This window comes from Scophthalmus maximus, chromosome 6, assembly GCF_022379125.1.
Source record: "Scophthalmus maximus strain ysfricsl-2021 chromosome 6, ASM2237912v1, whole genome shotgun sequence".
In the NCBI taxonomy this organism is placed as follows: domain Eukaryota; kingdom Metazoa; phylum Chordata; class Actinopteri; order Pleuronectiformes; family Scophthalmidae; genus Scophthalmus; species Scophthalmus maximus.
Window position 1 is genome coordinate 3602335 of NC_061520.1, and position 15551 is coordinate 3617885.

Below are 15551 nucleotides of genomic sequence, written 5' to 3' on the forward strand. Positions count from 1 at the left end.
GCTGCACAGTGAGTGCAGACCTCGGCCTCGTCGCTCTGCAGTGTGGGGATTTCCTTTTTCCACCCAGGTCACATGACTGCAGATATGGGTGTGACCTCCTGCATTCCGGGCCTCACTCTTTCTCTCTCTCTCTCTCTCTCTCTTTCTTATTACTCTGTCTGGCATGCTGCGACACTCTCTCCCTCACACACACACACACACACACACACACACACACAAAATGTCGTCTGGACCAAACACAGAGGCTCAGTGTCGGCTGTTTGACGTGCCCTGCATGTGGAAATGTCTCTGTGACATAACTGTGTGTGTGTGTGTGTGTGTGTGTGTGTGTGTGTGTGTGTGTGTGTGTGTGTGTGTGTGTGTGTGTGTGTGTGTGTGTGTGTGTGTGTGTGTGTGTGTGTGTGTGTGTGTGTGTGTGTGTGTGTGTGTGTGTGTGTGTGTGTGTGTGTGTGTGAGAGATCTGTTGCTGGGTGCAACAAGAAAGAAAAAAAAAAAGAAAAGTTCCTCTCTGTGTGGAGGGTGTGGCCAACAGCCTCAGTGTGTGTGTGTGTGTGGAGGAGGGTGGTGCAGACTTCTGCTTTAGTATGCAGAGCAGGTGTGTCTGCAGAGGCAGAGAACAGAGAGGAGGAAGAGGAGGGAGGGTAACGGCGGCCGAGCAGAGGACAGTGAGAAGAGAGAAGAAACTAGAGAAGAAAAGTGTGAGAGAGACTTTGAAATCCTCAGTCAGTCAGTTTTTGTGTCTATACAGTCAGAAACTGAAACATGTCCGTCCCTGCGGCTGGACTGTGAGTTCAGAAAAAAGAGTTTGACGATAAAATATTCTAAAGCTTGAGCCAATATCTGCCTGAGCAGCTGAATTCTGGGTAAATTTACTGGTCGTGCGTCTCTCTGAACCCTTTCCTCTCGTCGTTCCCAACTCGTCCGCTGACCGTTTGACACATTCCTTTCCGCCCGGGTCGTCTTCGCAGTCGAGACCTCGGGAGATGCCGAGAATGTGACTTTCATTTCCTTTGTGAAAGCAAAACGCGCAAAACAACCAGCCCTTAGAGCGTGTTTATAGACAGACGTGGAAGCTCTAGCTACCCGTGCAACATTATAAGGTCGACGCCTGATTGCCATAAAATATATTGTTTTGCATGTGGGCCAATGGTACCCTCTCTTTACACAGCGGTAGAGACATCCATATGGTGTTTCTTTAGAACCTAGGAGCTGTTTTAAAACTGGTTTCGGACATGAGCTCTGGAAGTTTGAGTCCGGACATTTTGCCTTTCGCATACGACGAACGCAGCAGGAGATTGTCTGAGTCGGACAGATCATCGCGAGGCGTTTGTGTCGAGCAGCAGCTGGCGGGACGTGATGGTAATCAACACGCCCACTCGCTCGCTGTGAGTCCTCAGGAGATTTTCCTTCTGTATTCTCACGCGGGCCTCACTCGCGCATTCTCCTGACACATTTCCCGGGGGCTGGCAGGAAATGTCCCGCCAAAAAAAAAGAGAGGCCGCAGCTACATCAGCGGGCGTTTGGCGTTCTCAGGTACTGGACGGCCGCTCGGGACGAGTTCAGGAAAAATGTCCCGACTGAAGTGCCCGTCTGAAAGCGGCCTAAGTCTGATGCTGCGTTCACACCAAACGCGTAGCCAAAGGTTTTTTTCCCGTGAACTACTTGAACCCGAGCGAAATAGTCTCAGTCGCCGTGCGTCGTGAAGTGGGGATCCCTGTTTTGAATGCTGGATATTGATTGATGGCGTCCTCGCGATATCGTTTGTCTCTTTTTATCTAAAAGGAAAATCCTTCATTTATGATTCAACGTTTAAATGTTTCATGTGTGACGCACGTGCCAATAATAACATTATGGATGTGGCGATGATGAGTCATTCTGCTACTTGGGAGCTAGTTTAGTTGAAGTCAATGTGATCCTGCCCTCCGACTGATCGTCTTCTGAAGCTGTTCGCACATGAATCGATGCTCCTACCTGTTCATGTGTTCATGTGTTCAGGTGTTCTTCAACTAGTGAAACCTCCTCCTCTTCCTCTTCCTCCTCATCGTCTTCTTCTTCTTCTTCTTTCTCGACTTTCCCACCAGCCTCTGAGACTGTGGATGGAAAAATCAGACACAACCAACCAATTCACTGCAGCCACACAACTGTCTCGAGTCGTGCGCTGACAACGAACACTCACAAGTTGTGAATGTGGGAATGTGTCCAGCTCCACCATTAATCCCACACGATGTTAACACGGCGCTTAACAAAAAATCTGAAATGTAAATTCTGTAAATAACACACACACACACACACACACACACACACACACACACACACACACACACACACACACACACACACACACACACACAAGCGGAGTGGCTGGCTACATGGTGGCTGCAGCATAATTTCATCTTGAGTCAATAACAAACAGATAAGATGGACACAGAACAGACACACTGTCTCTCTCACTCTGTGTCTCTCTCTCTCACACACACGCACACACACACACACACACACACACACACTCTCTCTCTCTGAAACACTGGCTGTCTTGTGGCCACATTGATCGTCCATCTATATATGGAGTCGCAGCTTTAATTCCTGACATCACTTCCTGTTCGAGGTTTTCGTTCTGGCCTAGTTTGGGACAAAGGCCTGATCCAGTGTGTGGTGATCTTCCTCCTCACTGTTTGCGTTCAACGACTGTTCACTGAATAATGATCAGATGACAGATTCACTTTTCTTTCCTTTTGTCCATCTCTCTCATCTCTCTCTTCTCTCTCTGGGTCCGTTCGGATCGTCCTTCCTGTTGCCTTTTCCTCTCTACTATTCCTTGACCTCAGTGGAAAACGTCATGAGGTCAAGGAAAGGTGTGATGGAGGACTGATAGCCGACAGCGCTGCTCACAGAATCCGACTCCTCTTCCACCAGACTACGTCGTCACGCGACGGCGGACGTTGTTGATGCGTCTGTCGTGGTGAAACACATTTCCAAAGATGGACGACAAAAAAACCTCATCGGCTCCATGAGCGTGTTTGAGTGTTTTAGCACCATGTGACATCAGATATGATGATATATGAAACAGTGACTTACATGATGACGTCTCTTCTGGGTCGTATTCATACTCTTCTACTTCTTCTTCTTTGGATTGAATCGTTCACGTCCGTGCACGGCGCGTCACGTTAAATATCGCCGCCGCAAATGAATTGTGGGCCGTCTATATCTCCTTTCCTTTCACATAGGAAGCTCCAGTGTGTCCTCTGCTAAAGGAGGTAGGAGAGGAAGCACTGAAGCTCCTTTTTGTGAGCATTTAGAGAATCTGAACAACTCTTATCATGGCTGCTGATCAGATACTTCACTTCAAGATTTAGTAAACTTCCTGAGCCAATTTGACAATTGGACCTCTCTCTCTCTCTCTCTCTCTCTCTCTCTCCGTCTTTTAAGGGAGTAGGTTAAATGACGTTGACACTAAGCGGCGGGCGTCAGTGATGTTGAGTTAGGAGTTTGCATCGAGCCAACTCTGATCTGCAGCCCCTCCGGGCCACAGTTCAGACCTCTGCACAGAACAACGCCGGAACGCGGCGTAGTGATGAAGTATCGAATCGTCTCTTCATTGAGCTTTTCCTCAGGTTTAGTTGTAAAAGGACTCTGGTGGTCTAACGATGTTTCCCACCGTCGACCGAAGCCTCTCTCTCGTAGAATTCTATTTTTTTTTATACTGCAACAGCAAATACAATTTGTAGGAAATGATTAAGTTTCCCACCAACGGAATGAGGACACGTTGTCACAGATGTGTCGAAGCTGACGCGATCGAGATCCTGGAGAGACGCGGTGAACCGGAAGACGTTTCCGTTGTAGATGAGATGAGATCATGTGTAAATAGCTTCAGTTCCGTCATCACCCTGTCGTACCTGCTCTGTTCCACTCACCTGACTCACCTGCCTCCTGCCCAGAGCTTCAGCTGCTCTCATTTCACCTCTCAGTTTTATACATTTCAGCATAAGAAATAAATGCTCCGCTGTAGAGGTCTGTCTTTTTTTGTTTGTGGTTATACTGTATGTGTTTTTTATTACGAGTATTGGTTATAGGAGTGTTGACTGCAGTCAACTATCTTTTCGGTGAACGGCAAACTTTTTAAATCAAAAAATCCAAAACGGTCAAACGGATTGAATGGTCGGACTCAGACAGAATAGTTACAGAAGTGAGAACAGGTTCTCTTTCTCAACACACACACACACACACACACACACACACACACACACACACACACACACACACACACAGACACACACACACACACACCCTGCTTTTTCAATTTTCTACTTTCAATGAAAATCGGTGTGTGTGTTATCAGTGTGTCAGTAGTCGACGTTAATCAAACACTCGCTAGTTAAAGGATAACTGCCGTAAAAGCACTCAGTCACATGATAAGCATGGAAAGACAAAAGTGTGTGTGTGTGTGTCATTAAGGTATAAAAATAGGAATGCTTAGCCTTGGACTGAATGGGTGTGGAGCTGTAGTTCACTGATGACAAAGGTGTGTGTGTGTGTGTGTGTGTGTGTGTGTGTGTGTGTGTGTGTGTGTGTGTGTGTGTGTGTGTGTGTGTGTGTGTGTGTGTGTGTGTGTGTGTGTGTGTGTGTGTGTGTGTGTGTGTGTGTGTGTGTGTGTGTGTGTGTGTGTGTGTGTGTGTGTGTGTGAGAGAGAAACTCCACCCAGCATGTGCCAGTTGTGTCATTTTTTCCCCTCATTGCTCTCCCCTCCCTACGGATGCCTGTGATCTGGACAGAGGGAGTTTCCTTATTTGTTACTCGTGTCATTGAGCGTTTCACACTATAGCTGCACCTCAGCGGGTCGACCTGCCGGCGAGATGAGCAGTAGGTCGCGTGAGACGACCTCAGGGTCTCTGGTCCTGCGGCGCCGGCGGCGTCTTTGTTTGACGACCGGCTGAGGGCAGAAGCAATGTGCTGTGTGGAAACAGCCATAGTCAGGGTGACAGAAATTGGAGGTGTTGTTTTCATCAGAACTTTCCAGTGTGGTATAACAGTAAAATTGGCTTTCGTCTGCATCTTCTCCCCGAGCTGAACGGCTCATTTTTGGTCAAAGCACTTTTGCAGAAGGAAAGACTTCTGAGCTCGTGCGTCGTTCGGACCCACAGTGTTTTCTTTCAAGGAACACGAACGATCATCAGCATTGTCATATTTAGACGAGGGTTTGGGTTCATTACAAAAAAAAGAAAAACAGAAAGCTAATCATATTTTCAAGGGGCAGCGTTACTTTGCCGAACATGAAATATGAAATAAAAGGCTTGTTGATTCTTCTCTCCTGCCACATTTGACTGTTCAACACTTCACCTCAATCTGACAGTCACTCAGGACTCGTCTCCTTTGCACCTTTTTCCTTGTCACCTTCTTATGCTCACTACTGGTAACAGATTGTACCTTACCTGCACTATTATATGTACATTCTTCTATATTTATATTCCTTTGTTCTTGTATAGTTTTTCAGTTCCTATATTTTTCACGTTACGTGTGTGCGTGCGTGCGTGTGTGCGTGCGTGTGCGCATGTGTGTGTGTGTCAGAGCAGGACAGATGTCCTCTCACTGGGCTCAGTAATCATCCGTCTGTTCACTGACCACAAGTCGACGAGTCATTATTATCACAATAGAACAACGGCGAGATGAAATGAATTCAACTGCCCCGACGACCTCGTCACATTAATGTTTGCTGCACAGTCGGTGATGTCATTGTGATGGAACCTGTTGATTACGGATAATGACAGAACTTGGCTCTAAACAGACGACGACGTTACGACGACCGCTTCATTAGAACGAGGCCGAACAGGCCGATAATTCTCTGCGAATCCTTCACATTTACTTTCAAGTTACAGAATCATCATTCATGGAGCTAATTGGTACTAAATATTAAAAAAAAGAGATGACACAACTCGTCACCACAACACGGGGCGGACGTGAGCGTCCTCCGCGTAACGTTTAGCTCAAGACGGAGAGATAAAATCACATAGAAGTCATTTCCTTCTGACATTTTGTGATTTTTCACTAAAGTACCATGCGATATTTAAAAAGAAAATAAGATTAGTTAAATTAACGATGAAACCCTGAATGGGCCTTTTTTATTTAACAGTTCCGTTCACGTTGAACCCGCGTATCTGATATGACCAGCAGAGGGCGACTCCACTGGTCGTTTCTATAGGAGTCCATGAGGAAATTACTCTTCTCCACTTGATTTAAAACGTCAGTAAACATTGTCGTCGATACAGAACGATGTTCATTTTGTATGTTATGCTCCATTTAGAGTCAATGCATTTTTTTATTTAATCAGGTAAACTCATTGAGATTAAGGATCTCTTTTTCATGAGAACAATACGGATACGGTGTGATTGACAGCTGGTACCGTCCAATGGGTGCAGGCCATAGATGGACGTGCAGTTGATGAGCTCTCTGTCAGGCCACACCCCCCAGGTTCTCCAAATATGGTTGCTTCTGGTTTAAAAAGCAAGATGGCGCCGGTCTTAATGCTAAACTGGAGGCTTCAAAGCAGCAGCTCACGAAACGGTCAAGGGCGGGTGCTGTGGGAGGTGAGGTCAACATTATATATATATATATCTATATCTATATCAATCTAAATTCAGGGGATGAATAAGTCCCAAGCTGCTCACTGAGTATCATCATTGACCTTATAAGTTTAGGATGATTTAACAGCTGACGACCTATTTAATCATTTCCAACCCGTGAAATGCTGATTCGTTCAGTTTACAGCTCATGAACATGTTCATGTACAGAGTCACTCGTGACTCGTGTCTTGTTCCGTGGCTGCGAAGAGTCTTTCAGTCCGACGAGCTCTCGACACGACGCTGTGCTCCGCCAAGTGTGAGAGCCACTGGCTGAGGCAATCGCCTCTGTCTCCTACACTGAGAAAACCACCACTCAGGGGAAGACACACACACACACACACACACACGTATCAGCATTCTCCACAGGCCTCATAGTCCCCCTGTCTCATAGTTTGATCCCACAGTGTGTGTGTGTGTGTGTGTGTGTGTGTGTGTGTGTGTGTGTGTGTGTGTGTGTGTGTGTGTGTGTGTGTGTGTGTGTGTGTGTGTGTGTGTGTGTGTGTGTGTGTGTGTGTGTGTGTGTGTGTGTGTGTGTGTGTGTGTGTGTGTCCTCTGACAGAACATTAAACAGTGAAAAATGGAGGACAGCCTTTGATGTGCACTTACATAATCTGTGGCGATGGGCTGGAATGCCACACTTTGGCCACACACACACACACACACACACACACACACACACACACGAGGTGGCATGTATTCACTCCTGACCCTGGTTCTTCACCAGCAGGACAAAGTGTCTGTGAATCCACTTTCCATGTTTCCATTTATTTATTTTTTTACAGCAACTAGTCTTGTCTCAGATTCATTTTTCCCCATGATTTGCTTTAATTGCATTTGTTGTCAAATGCTGCATTTACAATTTCTCCAGTGCCTCTAGTGATGAATTCAAAGGCCAACAAGGTAGATGTCAATGATTTCTTATTTCCACGTGACAATCCAAGAAAATACTTGTACTTTTTAACCATCATGTCTAGAGCTGCAGCAGTTAATCGATTAGAAATCGACTACTAAATGAATCGCCAACTATTTTGATAATTGATTAATTTGTTCAAGTTGTTTTTTATGAAGAAAAAAGTCAAACTTCTCAGATTTCAGCTTCTGGAACGTGAATATTTTGTGGGTTTTTTGCTCCTCTGTGACAGTTAACTGAATATCTTTGTTGTGTGGACAAAACAAAACATCGTTTGGGGTTTTGGGAAACACAATCGTAATTTTTCACCATTTTATGACATTTTATGGACCGAACAACAAATCAATATAATCATTAGTTGCAGCCCTAATCGTGTTACTGATGTACTGGTAAATTTGCGAGGACTGGACTGTAGGTCGATGCGAGGGATGAAAATATGTCTCATCCATAAACGAGAAAAAAAAGACACATTTAAAATGATTCTTCAGTCATAAACTCTGAGGCGGCAGTTCGAGGAGAACAGATCATGTGTCTCAGAGGAGCAGAACCAACCAATAATCAGTTTATGTCCTAACGACCTCTGTGGTTCGGGGGACTCCTCTTACAATCTGAGACGAGGAACTCTCCTCTAATTGGCCAAAATTAGTTTCTGTGCTATTAATTAATTAAAAAAATAATCAAAGGGCGTCCTGAACTGATCCGGCGGCTCCTCACGATGATGATGATGATGATGATGTTTGTCTGCTCTGCCTTCAGACCGTTTCCTGTCTGGATCTGGTTTATTCAAAAAATCATTTTTTTCCTGTGTCTGTTTCCTCCCCAGCGACCAACCAGAGGAACATGTTTACGCCCCTGTTTCCATGGTAACCGAGAGGTAGCATGCCCGTCCAGGTCAGGAGTTAACCTCGAGCGATCGTCTCCTCCTCCTCCGCCTGCCCCCTGCGAGAACTACACTGCCCACAATTCCCGGGGACCGACGACCACAATCTGACGCTCAGATCGGTTCGACAAAAAGACACTAAAGAGGAGCAGCGAACTACAGTACGACGACAACAACTACAGCGAACACTTCTGTGAAGAGGCAGCCAATATGGCCAACAACACGGCGGACCACCCTCCGGGGAATTCGGTTGCCGAGGGCAACCACGACGGGGACTTTGGGGTGGCCGTGACGGACCTGAGGGACCTGATGGAGCTGCGGAGCGCGGAGGGCGTCAACAAGATACGGGACACGTACGGAGACGTGCAGGGCCTCTGCCGCCGCCTGAAAACATCACCCATCGAAGGTAAGACGCGTCCCGACACCGTCGACATATCAGAGAATATATATAGTAGGAGGAACTCATCTGGAGCAACTGAGATTCTGTTTGTTATTTTGGCCAAAAACTCTAAATCGAAACTCGCACATTGTGTATATATAATATTCATATTTGCACCTTGGGTGACGAAGCCTGATGTTGATTTTGCCGACTGCCAATCTGCAGCATTATCCTGTTGTCGTGGTCAAAATCAAAGACACAGCAGAGACAGTTCGAGGTTATTAACACAAATACAGCCTATGACGGCTTGAAATCTTGTTTAAATATGAATAATTATTCCCCTGGTGTTTTTTTTCTTCGCTGCATCATATTCTTCTTGGCCGAGTAGTAAATGTTCTGTTCCACTTCGACCATCTGGGAAATTTGAGAACCACTGTTTTGAATGCTAAAAAAATTATTCAATCAAAACATATTTATCAACATTAATGTGGATGTTTTCAATCACGCATATTCAAAATCATTCTGCTGAAATTATTTTATAATGCTGATTTACCAACGAGGTCAAAGACTGGCGTCTGCCCCGGAGCCCCCAGACCCACCGGGGGCTCCCAGAATGCTCAGGGTCACCTCAGGGTTATCTATCTATCTATATCTATATACTATATCTATTGACAAGTTATACCAACAGTATCAACAACTGTAGGTGCTGAGGTATTATCTCATCTTGTCGCCCTCTTGCCTTGCTAGATAAAATTTGAAACACACACACACACACACACACACACACACACACACACACACACACAGATCAGGAGGTGACAACAATGCGTGTCAACAATTAAGACAATAATTCACACAGACAGATTGACGACATCTGTGGCCTGCACTCCTTCTTCTTCTGTGGTGAAAGAGGATCGGTGTGAATTTCAGTGAGAGCTTCATACGAGGCCAGAAAATGGCTGACAAGCTGCTGTTTGTTATCCCCCCCCCCCCCCCCCCGTGTGTGTGTGTGTGTGTGTGTGTGTGTGTGTGTGTGTGTGTGTGTGTGTGTGTGTGTGTGTGTGTGTGTGTGTGTGTGTGTGTGTGTGTGTGTGTGTGTGTGTGTGTGTGTGTGTGTGTGTGTGTGTGTGTTTGCGGCCGTCGTCGTCGTCGGTCCATTCCAGGATTGAAATTAGTTCCAGCCCGTTCCCCTAATGGCTCCATAGATCATTGCTCTGTTCCATTTAGTGATCAGAGGACAGCTGTAGTCGTGTCCTCCACGCAAGAAATTACTCACTTTAATGAAGAAAGTGTAATTATATTTTCTCTGCAGAGAGAGGGAGGAGGGAGGGAGAGAGAAAAAAAAAAGTGGGGGAAACCTAAATGCAAGATTGAGGGCAAACCCGCCCGTTGATTGACTGTTGCAGTGAAAGAGGGTCAGTGTCAGTCCAGACTCTTATCAGCAATATTACCACTCGCGTCAGCATCCTTATCGGTACTTACCCACGTCGAAGAGTTCAGTCCGTCACCGCCATGAAGCAGCTCTCCAATTAATATGGAGGCCAGATTGTTGTGACCCTAATATTCAGCAGAATTAGAAGAGCGCGGGGCGAAAACACGCCCCCGTGGTTGTAACCCAAAGGTCGTGGGCGTGGGCTCACTCCCCCCCAGCAACACGGTCCACATTCAGAATACAACCAGTACACAACAGGAGAAGAAGAAGAAGAACTGGTGTCTTCTGTGGATGCTTTTTTTCTTCTTCTGTGACAGACTTTCTGTCTGTAAAATCAGCGGCTGATTGGACACGAAAATGACTGTCATTGTCCCGCACACACACACACACACACGCGCACACACACACGCACACGCACACACACACACACACACACACACACACACACACACACACAGTCTGCAGCAGCTCTGCGTCCCGCTGGTTAATGTGTATTATTGATGAATCGGTCTGTTGCCTCTCTGGAGGTCATTGATCGTCCCCCTCTCATCATTTTTTTTTTATACAAAATCTGAGTGAATTTCATGTTGGGTAGACGTGAAAATCTCAATATGCAAACTTTATTTAAATGGCACCTGGGTGACAAAACAAAGCACTCCACAAAGAAACGCATACAAACGCTAAAAATACACAGTTATTTTAGGAAAAAATGCTAACGAGGCGCAGCTCGTCTCTGTCGACGCCCAGATGAGAGGCAGGCGAGATGTGACGTGGCTTCACGTCTTCTGCTCAAATAAAACTGAGAGATGAAAGTTTGGAAAAAAGAATAAAATAGAAATGGATTGAAACAGCCACTGACGGTGTCGTCAGCTGATGATCACACGTTCAGTTTTATGCAAAATTCAAACCACGAGAGCAGCGATCAACAGAAAACATGTGATCAGGTAAAACTGGTTCTGTTTCATGTTTCTGTTTGGGATGTAACTGACTGAGCTATTTACGTTGATCAGTAGAAAAAAACACTTCCAACCAAAATGTGTTGGAAGACACAAATATGAATTCCAGTTGTTTCAGGGCTGTAAATGTAGTAAATTTATTATTATCATAACTGACAATCTACCAGCTCACACAGGCCAAATTAAAAAGGGGGCGTGGCTCCAGAGACCAGAGTAGTGGAAATACATGAAGGTGTGATGGACTGAATGTTTGATACTTAATCCTTCTGTCGAGTTGTATTCTACAAATATGAATCTGACCAAATAAACATGAGACAAAATATCAAAACCTTAAACTCAACACTATTTTTTTTTTTAGTTTTTTCTTAATCGTTTTTGGACCTCGTGTTTTCCAGGTGTTTCCATGCGAGTGATTCTCTAATGTCTGCGATCTACGGTGGCCCCGCGGGCTCACAGCACTGCAACTCAAGAAATCACACGCGAATAGACAAGAACGCAAGCTGCAAACGCCGCAACGCAACACATTAAGAAAGACAGTGCTCTGTCTATTTGCGTGTGTTCTCTGAAGCTGCACGGCTGTGAGCTCTCAGGGCCACCGTCGAGATCCGACGAAGAGGATCTTCAGCTTAAATCCGCAAATTAGAGAAGCCGGAAACCGGAGGATCATCGGAGTTGATCATTGACGTATGGCTTAACATATTAATTGATTCTCCAAAAACATTGTTTTGCCTGATTTACCAGAAATCATCAGTGGGCATTTCCACAGCACCACACCACACACACACGCACACGCACACAGACACACACACACACACACACACACACACAGACACACACACACACACACACACACACACACACACACAGGTTTCCCGGCCTGCTGCCGTGTCAGATCTTTTCGAGCTTGGTGGTGTGAGAAGTCACTGACCAATCTGAGATTCAGCTCTCTGCGTGACCCGAGTCCCATTTACTGTAAGGGACACACACACACACACGCACACGGCCTCGGGTCATCCGTGTCTGTGCCAGTCGAAGCAGAACGCTCTTCCGAGTGATCACCAAGACATGCAATGCTCTCCGTGTCCTTCTTTATTTTATTCTTACTCTTTATCAGGTTTTTTTAATTCCTTCACATCTCGTATATTGAGATAAAAAAAAATAAGATTAACTAAAGAAAATATCATCTACCGTGATTTATGGGGAATCTTGATATTCTCAGTCCAGACTTTCAAATATCTGCAAACGGCTGAAGAAATCCAAAGCGGAAGATATAGATAGTTAATTTGGTGATGTAACGTGTTTCAAATAGCACTAAAAGTATACGTCTGAGGATTTACCGTGTGACGTGCGCTCATTGCATCATTCTGCTGCAGAGGATGTGAGTTTATTTCCTGCAGACTCTGGTCTGCGGAGGCTAAAGATAGAAACAGGATCTGTGTTTCGCCCGTTTAATTAATCTCTTCCGTTTAAAATCCAATGTTCTTGCCTCTTCCTACATTAACAGAACAATAAAAAACCTTTTTTTTATTACTGTTGTGAAGGGAAACTTTATCAGAGACACTCATGTCAGCCTGCTTTTACAGGGCGATACATCAAAGAGGTTGCATTCAGTCACATTTATGTCATTTCTGCTCAGCTAATACTGAGGGAGAAAAGTCCGCATGCAGAACTCTGTAATCTTCACTCTTTTGCGAAGGAAATTATTTTGATAATCTGGCGGAAATGGTGTTTGGTGATTTCCTTAGAGAGACGAAGAAGAAAAAAATGTCCTGAGATCTCTGACGGACTTCAGGACCGTTGACTTTGGCCTTTTCGGTGTGTGCCACGGTCCCAGTTCGTGCCTCCCGTGTATTAATATTACATTAGAGACACAGAGCTGAGCTTCTGGTTTTCTGTAACCCAAAAAATTAAAGTCCAGCGATCCAGAAGGTCATTTTAATAGAACTCTCAAAGGTATTCCCAGAATCCTCGACGACTCTTGTCGAGTGAATGTTGAGCTCGCTCGCAGGCACGAGGCTCGAGCCGAGGCGACATCATGTATATACACTGTACACGGCTTCACCGCCCACTGTCGCGTGTCATCGAGCCACGCGTCTTCATGCGTTCGTAAGCACAGTGAAAGAGCTTTTGTGCAGAAGAAAACAACTGAGTGATGGTCTGACGGCTGAGTGTGAGACTGTTGGATATCATTAGATATATATACATGTTTTATTTCTTTTTCTGATGAAACCGTAGCCAGAGTAATTCTGTTCATTTGGAGTTTTTTGCTGTGCAACGTCGTCGTAGAAAGTTACAGTAGAGGAAGACATGAGTGTGATGATAAATCAAGAGGCCTGTGAGTTCACAGGGTTGTTTACATAAAGGGTGCGGAGCCGGCGAGAGGACGGCTTTCCCCGGCCGTTACCGTGGCAACTGTGCACATGGTCATATGTCACACGGTAAATAAAAAAAGGAAGCTCAGACCTCAGGTCCACGCCTGATGTTTGAGGGGAAACGGCAGAGTGCAGTGACGTTTGGGTGCGGTTGAATTGTCCTTCATATCTACTGTTCACTCAGTGGAATACCTCAGTGGAAAACGTCATGAGGTCAAGGGAAGGTGTAAAGGAGGACTCGTAGGACTTAGGAAGAGCCGACAGCGCTGTTCAGAGAATCCCACTCTTTCACTAAACTGCGTCATCACGTGACGGCGGACGTCGTTGATGCGTCTGTCGTGGTGAAACTACGAATTGCGGAAGAAGACCTAAAAAAAACCTCAGCGGCTCCATCAGCATATTTCAGTGTTTTACCACCGTGTGACATCACATATTATGATTCATATTTAACAGTAACTTACATGATGACGTGCGTCTCTTCTGGGTCATATTCATACTCTTCTTCTTCTTCTACTTTTACTTTGGATTGAATCGTTCCGAATTGTGGGGGCGTCTATATCTCCTTTCCTTCCACATAGGAAGCTCCAGTGTGCCCTCTGCTAAAGGAGATAGGAGAGGAAGCATTGAAGCAACTTTCCTAAACATTTAGAGAATCTGAACAGCTCTTATCATGGCTGCTGATCAAATACTTACTGGTCGCTTAAGGAAAAGATTTATGAAACTTCATGAGCAAATTTGTCAATTTGACCGAAACCCATAGACATCTAGTATTGTTCAATGGGTGCGGGTTTGTATGTGGACGAGCTCTCAGACAGGCCCCGCCCCCTGCAGCGCCTCCAAATACGGTTACTACCTGGTTCCAATAAACCAAGATGGCGCCGGTTGAAAATGCTAATAAACTCGAGGCTTCTACACGGCAGCTCACAAACCAGAGGGCGACGACACGGTTGGTCGATACTTGACGTTGGGCTTCATGTTGGAAGCCGAAGCGTCACTTCTGTCTGCGTCAGGGACGCAGGATGATGACAGAAACAACCGAGGCAGAGGCAGAGCCGGCGGGTGACCCGCAGACATGAGGAAGAAAAACAGTCAATGAGGACAGTGAGAGCGGACGTTGATACATGCTGCTGTCAGGGGGAGAACGGCTAAAGTGAGAAACTCTGAGTGGGAACAGAAACCGTTTTTTTTAGCGACAAATGAAGTCAGTTTTCTGCTGGAAAAATCCCAAATTCATAAACACCTGCGACAGACGAGTGCGCCGCTCCGCTCGTCTCCACGGGGACCAGCGCGCCAGATGAGACCCGCTGTCACAATCACATTACGCCAGGGAAAAAAAGGGCAAAAACAACCCACAGACTTGTATCGATCAAGCAGCCAGCAAGAGCTCCTGACACACTTTATTTGAGTCCGTCGCCGACTTCCTCGTGCTCAAACCAAAAACTCTGAACCGAACCGCGGCGTGATGAAACGTGGCTGACGACGACGTTGACAACCGGTGTATTTAAAAAAAAAAATCTCTTGTTGTGCGCTGCAGCTCGTCAGTTCTTCTTCTTCTTCTTCTTCTTCTTCTGCAGCTCTGAACCGCGGAGACACTCAGGCAGACGTGACAGGAAGCGTCCAATGACTGGATTGTGTTTGTGTTCTGTGTGAATACTACAGCGTTTTATTCCAAGCCTTTAATTTCGATTTTTAAATAAACATCACTCCGTGTCTCCTTTCGTTCCCCTCCCCCTTTCTTCTGCCTCCTCTCTTCCCCCCTCCCACCTTCTCATCTCATTTCACGACACCGCACTCCGTCGCACATCGCCTGATCTCATCTCGTGTCACCTCCGCTCTCTTTATCCTGCCTCATCTCACCGTAGCCGATTTCACACAGGCGCTGAAAGTCTGCACCTGTTTTCCTCAAATCTTCCCGAGGGGCTGAACTGTGTGTGAGAACTCACATTTTCCAGGGCATTTCCCCATCAGCCCCCTAGGTTCAATATCTGGAGACTGTCAGAGTGAGCCA

General features: G+C 45.9%; 1 protein-coding gene across 7 annotated transcripts in view; it reads left to right on the forward strand.

Moving 5' to 3' along the window:
* The window catches only part of LOC118308827 (plasma membrane calcium-transporting ATPase 1-like), a 79098-nt gene that overhangs the window by 23667 nt on the left and 39880 nt on the right, over positions 1-15551 (forward strand). For 6 of the 7 annotated variants that reach the window (XM_047332336.1, XM_047332337.1, XM_047332338.1 and 3 more), the window contains exon 2: positions 8348-8810. In XM_047332336.1, the coding sequence (XP_047188292.1) occupies positions 8615-8810 (196 nt within the window). In that variant the 5' untranslated portion in view covers positions 8348-8614. Of the gene's footprint in view, positions 1-7280; positions 7515-8347; positions 8811-15551 lie in introns of those variants that run through there. The other variant, XM_047332334.1, reaches the window with a different exon arrangement.